The sequence below is a fragment of the Leuciscus leuciscus genome (genome assembly GCF_965113295.1).
Source record: "Leuciscus leuciscus genome assembly, chromosome: 11".
Classification (NCBI taxonomy): domain Eukaryota; kingdom Metazoa; phylum Chordata; class Actinopteri; order Cypriniformes; family Leuciscidae; genus Leuciscus; species Leuciscus leuciscus.
This window is the reverse complement of record NC_138735.1, coordinates 435,001-445,000: the sequence shown is the minus strand read 5'-3', so window position 1 is coordinate 445,000 and position 10,000 is coordinate 435,001. Positions and strand designations below refer to the sequence as shown.

The following is a 10,000-nucleotide window of genomic DNA, read 5'->3' as shown; positions in this document are numbered from 1 at the left end:
AAAACATTGCGTACGGACAAAGCTGTAAATGTGCGTACGCACAAAAAAACCCAGATGTATGAATCTCTGCGTACGAAGGATCCCACGCATATTCTCTTTGTACATCCCAGTTAACGTAAAATTGAGCGCACATGCACGAGCACAACGCTCCACCCAGTCTCCTCCCTTAATTAAATTAATTTAAATATGGTAATGAGTCCACTTTGGCAAAAGAAAACAGTAAGAAAATGGCGGCAAGAAACGAAACTTTACAGAAAGTGAATTGGAGGTGCTACTATCGGAGGTAGAAACGAAAAAAATAAATAAAAATTATTTGGAACTTTGTCCTCCGGAATTAATAACAAAAGGAAAAAATATGAGTGGGAGAGTTTGGCTGATGCAGGTGGGATCTGAAAGTCGCACTGTAGAGTAGACTGAGTACAGTTGAGACAATTTTTGCGTTTTGATTTTCCACACAAAAATAGACACTGAAAAGAAGTGAATTTCCACATGACACGCCACATGACATTTAATTCAGACTAAGATATTATCAATCAATAATACCCACAAGTAGTTTATATTTTCCACAATTAGATCATAAAAATAAGGTGCTTTTTGTCTCAACTTTGTCTCAACTGTACCAATATGTGGTACAGTTGAGACAGTGCATGGTACAGTTGAGACACCCATTTTTAATGATGTAAAGGTAACTAACCATTCATTGTAAATATAAAAAATAAAGACAAATAAAGAAAATAACAATTGGGCAACATTTTTTTTATTCATCCATTTATATTCATTCATTTTATTTAAATTTGCACTGGTTAAAATGTATAAAGCAGGAACAAGATATTTAACAATATTTATTAATAATACACAGTTTAAATATCTAATTTTATTTTAATTTGCGTCCTATGCTGGCTAATTACGACGTTTAACCTGTTATCATAACACTGAACAACTAAACAGTGTGTTTCCTAATAGAACTCTATCGGGGGTACAGTAGATATGTGTCTCAATATCCCCCGCTGGCCACCTCGCACATTTCTCTAGATTTTGCAATTACCTTGCATGACACAGTACCATGAAACATGTCAGTTTTTAGGGCACAGAATAACGTTTGTGGTGATACCAGTTATGTTTAACAGTCATATAGGGATAATAAGCTATTCATTGTGGAGAGTGCATGGTGAAGTGAACGTCATATCTTAGAAAAAAAAAAACTTTCCCCGATATCTTCGGATCGGAGATGCGTCCGTTGTCAAATTTCCCACGATCAAAGAGGACACTAATATGCACGTGCACAGCAAAAATCACAACTTGTGCTTGCTGCGAACGCAAGTTATTTAAGGTGTCTCAACTGTACACATGTCTCAACTGTACACAGTCTACCCTAAATGACCTTAAAAAGAAATGGTCTGATATAAAGGTGGACATTAAACCAAAGCTGTCATTGCCATAGACTAAGGGTTGTATCAGTTTGCATATGCTTTTATATGTTCTTACTTAATTGCATAATTGATAGAATATTCCCATAATACTCGTGTGACAATATATAGGCTATGTCAATTATTTTATAAATTGCAAATTAATAGCAATGCTTCCCACAGGTGGTGGTGCGATAGACTTGTAGAACGAAAATTCGTTGTGTAATGTTTGTAACTTCACTTCATTGCCTGTAAGAGTCGCCAACGGACAAAAACAATGAGAAATGTACGTACGCCAGACATGAAATTGGCGTGGATGAACGCACATTCTCGCGTTAATTTCACTGTTAGTACGTACGACCGTGAGCGTGAAAGCTGGCGTACGCAAAGTTTTTGTGCGTACGCAAGATTGATACATGAGGCCCCTGGTCATTGGTGTGAGCGGGTCTAAGCGTAAGCGTTTAAATTCATATTTTTCCGAGATTTAAACAACATCTATAGCAGTTTCTCTCATCAGCTGCATTAATATTCAACATGTGATTTACTGTAGAGATAGGGATATGTTTGGTCTAAATAGTTGTGAGTCACTGAATAGTAAGAACTAGTACTTGTGTTTTCTAGACTAGTAAAGTTTAACTAAATACTAGTCACTTATGAAATTTAAGTAAATTTATATTTAGGTATATGTAAGGGTTAAGTACAATTGAACAGAGACTAGTCACTATTGTAATGCTATTATACAAGCAACAATAATAATAAGTAAAAAATATTTTAAAAGTCTTGTCATACAGTGTGAAAGTAAAGTGTTTTATACCACATGATTGTAATTCGCTGATCACAGGTGAAGCGTTACACATCATCTTTATTGTATGATGAACTATGAAACTCAGAGATGGAGACAGAGATCTCTCCGCTGTGAAGAAGAGCACGACTGCAGGACGGCTTTACAGTGCAGATATTACAGTGTTTCTGACAAGCAAAAAATACAACAAAAACATTCTATGAACACTTTGTATTGTGTTTCATGCTAAGTGAAATGATGAAATGCTTCGTAATGATTCTGTGTAATTCGCCATTCTTTAAAACATAGTTTCAGCCCAGAAAACCTAATCCATAACAAGACATCATTTCTAAATCATTCTGTCATTTGGGGAAAACAATCTCATCGATCAGTCAATATCTGGTTACAGCAGAACTCTGTCGTGGATCTGATGAGTTTTCACCCAACAATCAAATTCTTCAACCATTGGGACTTACATGATGTGACTATGGGAACAAAGCATTATTTTTGTACTGTATGTCGATGGTGATGATGATCCATATGTTGATCTTTTCCTGTTGTATGATACTTCACGAGTCCCATACAACAGGAAACACAGTGTTAAATATAAAGGATAATGTGAATATCTCAGTCTTTACTGTCACTTTTGAAAGTTTTAGATTGGTAAGAACTTTGAATGAAGCCTTTTCTGCTCACCAAGGCATTTACTTTATCCAAAATACAGCAAAAACAGTAATATTGTAAAATATTTTTACTATATATATATCTATATATTTCTTTTTTTACAATATTCACATAGAAAACTATGAAAGCTTGTTTCCACCACAAAATAAAAGATTATTGCGACTTTTTATCTCACCATTGCGAGATATAAAGTCAGAATTGCGTGTTATAAAGTCAGAATTGCAAGATATAAACATGCAATTCTGACTTTTTATTTCTCGCGATTGCGAGTTTATAAACAATTGCGACTTTATATCACGCAATTCAGAGATAAAAAGTCAGAATCGTGAGATAAAAAGTCGCAATTACCTTTTTTATTTTTTATTCTGTGTCGGAAACAAGCTTCCATAGAAAGCAGATTAGGGTGAACTCACACAAGGCGATCTGAACCGTACCCGAACGCGTTCGTTTGAACTGTTCCAGGTGGGCTCGGGCGCGGTACGCATGTACAGTAGTGTAATCGCTAACCTCAGCTACTACTGTTGTGTGCGCTACTGTCATCAGTACAACAGCAAACATCTTCTACTACAACCTACCTGGACAGTACACTTTTCAATTCATTTAATTTAAATCGAGTATATTTAGGTCTCTATATCTATATAGGGGGACAATCGCGCCAGGGCTCGGGACAAGACGACCGTGCCTAGTGTGAGTACACCCTTAGCTTGCAATAATATTTCACAATTCAACTCTTTTTACTGTATAAATGCAGTTTTGGTGAGCAGAAGAGACTTCTTTTAAAAACATCTTACCGATCTAACCCTTTTGAACAGTATCCTGAAGGCATTATAGTAAAAAATGACATGTTAGATTAGACATGGTGCAGACTGTCACAGACTGACATTCAATTCTTGTGCCTATTTCTTTCATTTTCACTTTTACTTGGTTTGCAACCCAAATTTGTGCAAAAATACAACATAAATATCAAACAGACACAAGAGATTTAGTACAACAGCTGGCCAGCAGCTAATTAGTCAGTGAACCTTTGATACCCGAGCTGCCTCATCAGGAACCCACAGGTGTGCTCTATGAGTCTGATGTCTCTCCTTGGCAGGTTTCGCCTCCATATGTTGATGTTGGCTGGTGATATGTCCCCTTCATACATCAAGTTATACAAGTTTGTGGAGGTGGTGAACATGAGCTGATTCAGGGCTGAGGGAGATACGGGGACTCCGAGGAAGGAGTGTATCTTCTCGGCTGTGTCCTGAGGATAGTCTACAACATCCTCAAACCTGACCTGAAGGAAGGACTCCTCGGATAAGGTGGACGTGACTCTGAGGACGGCGGCCGTGTGGGCGAGCCACAGGTGGGCCAGCAACAGCACAGGATCGGTCTCTGAACGAGATATGAGGAACCACAGCGTTCTGAACTCGGCTGCGAATGCGGTCGGACACCCGTCACTAACCGTATCTTCTTTGAAAAGGAGGGCTAGATGCTGAGGAATGTTCTTGAGCGAGTAAAGGCTAGGTTTGCTATTATACAGCATCAGATAAACCCATGCACGAGGGTCCCGGATGACGTAGATGGCCCTCAGAGATGGGCCGAGGACTTCTTGGAGAAAGGGTAGCTTTAGAGCCCAGCTGCCACTGCACAGGTTGAGGACGACACGGGCATTAGGGTAGTCCACCGTGTGTCTCCTCAACTCCCTCACATACTCCACATCCCTGTCCACTCGCACACGACCTTTCATCTCAGCCCTGGACTCTCGTCTCCTCAGTCTCTTCCTCTTGTCCTGGGAGAGACTGACTCTTTGGGCCGGTTTCATGTGGCTGGTGTCATGGAGTGGGATATTTTGCAGGAATAAGTGGGTGTTGTGGACCAGTGAATGTAGCCAGCCCTGAATCATTTTAAAACGCCCATACTGTGCTTCTGAGCGTGTCCATTCACAAGCATCTACTAAAGAGTCAAACTCAAACTCTGTTTCAGGTATATCCAAGTGTTCTGTGGGGATGCGTAGGTAGACGAAGTCTGTGTTGTTGTAGAAAAGGTGCTTAAGGATGTCGGACCCGGAGCCAGGCAGCGATGTTATCACTACAGTGGGCAGAGGGAGTTGATGCTGGTCATAAAGTGTCATTTGTTTGCTGAGCTCCGGGTCTGTGGCGGATCCGTGCCACTTTACTCCACACAGGAGCTGATCGCAGCTGTTGGAGACAAACAGGAGCTCACTTATCCACAGGATTAAGACAGAAAGCAAAGCGTAACGCATCAGTCTGCTAAAGCAAGCGTAAAACTTGCGCTGTAGGGTCAGGAAAACAATCGCCACACACAGTATTACCCCAGCTGCAACATTCACCGTAGCTCCAAAGTCGAACAGATGATTGTGTAACTTGGTCTGTTTGGGGACAAGCTGTGTCCCCAAGCCAAACCGGACTATCTGATGTTTGTCTTGCACCTTAGCGTAACCCCCAAACCCCAGATAGCTTGAACGTGCCCCTATGTCTTTGTGATTGGTTACTATCGAAACTATTTTCTCAGTATTGTTGATGGTGAGAGAAAGTTTGAGCCCATTCTTACTGCTTTCAATGAACCTACAGTCGGAAACTTTCACGTAAGGCCCGTGCATCACGTACGCCATTCTACTGACCGAATCAGTGAAAGGAAAGGAGACATTGATGAACTGTGTCCACCTCTTTTTAAACTCTGCCTCCTGCTCAGCCTCCTGTATTTGAGTATCAGGACTGTGTCCCTGACTGTCAAACCAGAACATCTTGTAATGAGCATCCCAGACATCCATCAGCGCCCCATTGTACCTGTCTGAGAAACTATGGGGCACATACTTAAAGTCGATATCCAGGTTGTGAAAGAACGCACTGGCCATGTTCACTGGCGAGTCGTGTCTTTTCTCAACATGATCAACCACCAGGAGAGTCTGTGAGTTGAGGAGCACCAGGGCTCGGTACACACTCTTCAGTCTCATGGCTGAGGAATACGCAGCGGCCGCTTCGCCGCTCACGAACATGGTGTCTCCGTGGGCAGAAGCGGCGACCAGCTCTCCTGCCGAGTCTCCGACCCCATTGTCGGTCCAGCGCAGCCACTTCGCACATTCGCCAAGCTGACCTTCCCAAGGGATGTTACACTGGCTGGTCGGGGAAGGGCTGAACACTAACACGTTGTTTAGGAAGCTGTATTTGGGGCCGTATAGAGCCTCGGAAACAAACACTTGTCCATTAGGGGCGAAAGTGAATGAGTTTTGATCGGGGTGCTCGTGACCAGGGTTGAAGCTGTTCCACCCGTTCACCCATGAGTAAGGCTTAGCATGGACAATGTCAAACACTGCCCGGCCACCCAGCTTTCCAGATTTAAATGAGACAAAGGTGTTGCCCTGAGCCACAGACAAACCCGCGCCGTACGTCACCACGCCCCAGTTGGAGAATATGTGCATCTTGGCCTTACTGTGGCCGTGAGGGGGCTGTGGCGTGAGCTCGGCATTATACCAGATAAACTCTGTGTGAAGCGTCGTCCAGCGCTGGGCCAAGGACTGACTCATGGGACCGTCTCTAGGCCTGTGCTTCCTAATCTGCTGTGCCAGCCAATTCCCCGACCCGTTTCTGATCACAAAAGTATCTAAAAAGACTAGCTGGCTCTCTGGTCCGTAGAACCAGTTATAGTTGGAGTCCCCGATACCGACCGTTCTCTGGAACCCGGGAAGCAACGTGGCGTAATAAAACCAGAAGTGAGTGCGCAGCCAGTTGTTCTGAGTGTTGTCTATGTTGAAGTGGCGCTGCGCTAGGAAAACATACTGCGTAACGGACTTAGCTGTGTAGCTCCCGTACGCAATGCCCTCGTCCAGAGAGCCGTCTACAACATGATTTAACAGAAACATTGTCTTCTCCATGTTATTTACAGACACCTGTTTCCAAACCATCGATTCAGTGACATCATGTGCGCCCACGACTATTGCTCCGGTCAGAATTGCCAGAATGTTAGTGGTTTGGTGGTTCTGAAGGAACTGTTTCCCCCAGCCCCGGTACTTCGAGGCCTCGTACAGCTCTCTGGTCTCAGCACTAATCTTCTTTAAGTACAGGTCTCGGCGCTGCTGGTCCAGGAACGAGTAGATGAAGTCAAAAGCAGTAGCAAATCCAGTGAGCGAATGAGCCGTTGGAACTTCATCATTGGGTGCACTGGTTACTCTCCAGTCCGGATATTCCGACATTCGGTCCATGAACTTCATCAGGAAGAGCAGGGCAGAAGAGTCCTCGGGGTACAGCAAACAGTACAGGGCCAGCGCTGGGAGGTTGTTTCCATAAATCTCATTCCATTTGCTGGTGAACTCCTCATGCTTTGTGGGTGGCATGTAGAGCGGGCCGGTTGAGAGCATCGTCATCACAGCGGTCCGGATGACTTTAAAAATCTGGCTATGAGTTGTAGTGGACCTTTGTCTCAACAGTGGTATATCGTCTTGGTTAAAGTACAAGTTAGGATGAAGATTAGTGGCTTGGAGTTTCCGTAGCTCCGCTGGGCCTTTCTCACTGAGCTGGAACTCACTAAAAATATCTTTTCCTGAGGCATTAAAGACTCCGGAGAATGCAGGTCCCACTGCTAGAAACAGGGACGCTACAAATGTAGGCCACGCTACGGCCCTCAGAACCACCGTCCACAACATGTTCCCGTTCGTCCTTTGTTTAGCAGGCTATAGCGCTTCTGGTGTGATCTGGGAAGCCTCTCCCCACTTTACCTTCTCATTCAAAAGGAGTTTCTTCATGGCATACATTCAGCTGTTATTGACTGCGTTTTCTTTGGCCTCCACAGCCTCTGATGCGCTGTTGAAAAATAGAAACAAAAGTGAAATTCTTGCAATTCAACAATATCAAACATCAGTGATGTTAGAGGGGTTATGACAGGGGAGGGTGATGTGACCAACATCCTATAGTGTATATTTATTTTACTTTAACAATATGATTTTTTTTTTTTTTTTTTTTTTGCTGGAATAATTACACCATGTTAGAGATACCAGTTTAATTTCAGTTTTCCACACCAATGTCGACATCACAGCAAAAACTACACTAGACTTACTAATGTAGGTAAAAACTCAATTATTGAAGTAAATAGTCAGTAATAAAACAACAGAAGCAAATAACAAACAATATGATGAATACACTCAATAGAACAAAGATATATAATAAATGAACCGTGCTGTAAGTATCTCAGGCTCGAACAGTGGCACTCAGGGAAGAACTTCTACAGTGATTGAGAAAAGCTGCATTATTTCTCTGCTCCTGGAAATGGAAACCCATGTCTCTACATCAGAGGGATCGATATTAAGAAAGAGCTGAGGGTTATTATAACGAAGCAGATGATCACAGTGTGGGATTGTGTTTGTTCAGCACAGATTGTTTATGAACCATGAAGAAGACTTTGCAAATAACCTGTCATTGAATGATAACTGATCCTGGACTGACAGAAAACGCTGCTTTCATTCTAATGTTTCATTCTGATCTGCTGATGTAATATTTATGGCTTTTGAGTCAGAATGTGCTGACTTTCAGTGTTACTGGTGTTTGTTTCGGGTGTATAATGCCTCAGCAGACGGTAGTATTTGTACTTTAGAGATGATCAAGGTCAGTTTATTTATGGCTGTATTTGAGCTTAGCAATTATTCACCATCTTTGGGTTATAAATGTACACAGACATTAGCTTTCCCGTTACAGCTCCCTCTTTCTCACCAAAGTAACCATTTTGAGTTCCTAAAGTCACGAAGGTGCTGATGTTTAAACATGGGAGGTTTGCTGATTGCCAGCCTGATGATTGGCTACATAAAATTATAAAGAAAACATCATTATAATTGTGTGTTTGGGACATGGCCTTCAATAAGGAGACTTTTGTTTTTGTAATCAGGCTCTCGAAAATTATATAAAAATGTGGATTTAGTTTTATCAGCCAATATATCGTTTTTCAAAATTAAAGAATCATTGGTGGTGCATCTCTAATGTGTGTGTGTGAGTGAGTGTGTGTGTGTGTGGGTGTTTAAACATCTAAACCAACTGATCTTGATCACAATCAGCACCTTTGAGACCTTTGAGAATATAGAAACTAAAATGGCCCTCTTTTTTTCTTTAATTAAGTGCATCATGGGTAACTGAAGCGCACTCAGTGTGAACACACTAATCACACTATTATACTACAAAGCAAAGTGCTCAAGTGTGCAAACTAGGATGCAATTTAGTTTAACTAGCCTAATTGTTTACATAATGCTATTGCTTTAGAATATAGTCAAACTCTAGATCTGCTCGAACTGCTTATTTCCGCTGTTGATATCAGTAGCAGAGCCTACATGTACAGGGTTTCTGTTGTTATAGTAGTATACTATTAATTTCTTCATGGTTTCATCATTTCTACATGAATCACTTCATGATGACGGGTTTGAAAACACCTCCACGTCATGATCCTTCATTTCTCATGCGAAGACTGCAGCCAATCAGAACACTGGCTGTTCACACTGAAGTGCAGCTCGAAACAGAGAGAACATGGTCATGTATTACTAAATAAATGTTAACAATTCCTGCCATGACCCCTTTAACACCGGTCTGTGGACTTACATGTGGTAACGCGCTCAGGAAATGTCCGCTCTGAGATCAGCAGAGACTGAGATGAAGAGGAGTGATGTGTAATAATGAGGTGCGACTCGGTAATCCATTCATTTGTCAGAGAAATCCGACCTAGTTGTCAGTAATCCATTAAAGCGAGCTGTCAGGTGGTGTGTGTGAGCGCGTGCACGAGCATCTGCCCATCATCTTCATCATCATCATCGATCCTCCATCAATCACTGACCTCTGATCATCAGAACACACACACACACACACACGACAGGACCATGATGCATCACTCAGGATCGGATCTGTGTTCCTCAGGAGTGAAAACATGTCGGGCGCTGTTATCCGCCCGCGGGCGCGCGCATTCGCCGTGCACTGCAGACAGATGTAGAGAAACAGCGCAAGTTAATGGAAAGTTCGAGTAGAAATGGAGAAAAGGCACAATCCACGGCATCTTCAGTCACGGGTATTCCAGTGTCCGCCTAATAATCCTCAGAGATCAGAGTTCTGGTGTGTGTGTGTGTGTGTGTGTGTTAGCGCGGGATCTCATCGAGCCTGAT

At 42.4% G+C, this 10,000-nt stretch overlaps 1 protein-coding gene across 1 annotated transcript in view; it reads right to left on the bottom strand.

Annotated features, from left to right (window-relative positions):
• Positions 1-2,248: 2,248 nt before the first annotated feature.
• The window catches only part of dselb (dermatan sulfate epimerase like b), a 7,976-nt gene continuing 224 nt past the window's right edge, over positions 2,249-10,000 (bottom strand). Inside the window, exons 1-2 of the mRNA XM_082183298.1 lie at positions 9,447-10,000; positions 2,249-7,670 (exon numbers count right to left, since the gene is read on the bottom strand). The exon at positions 9,447-10,000 is cut by the window's right edge and continues 224 nt beyond it. Of these exons, the coding sequence (XP_082039424.1) occupies positions 3,881-7,513 (3,633 nt within the window). The 5' untranslated portion in view covers positions 7,514-7,670; positions 9,447-10,000 and the 3' untranslated portion in view covers positions 2,249-3,880. The remainder of the gene's footprint in view (positions 7,671-9,446) is intronic.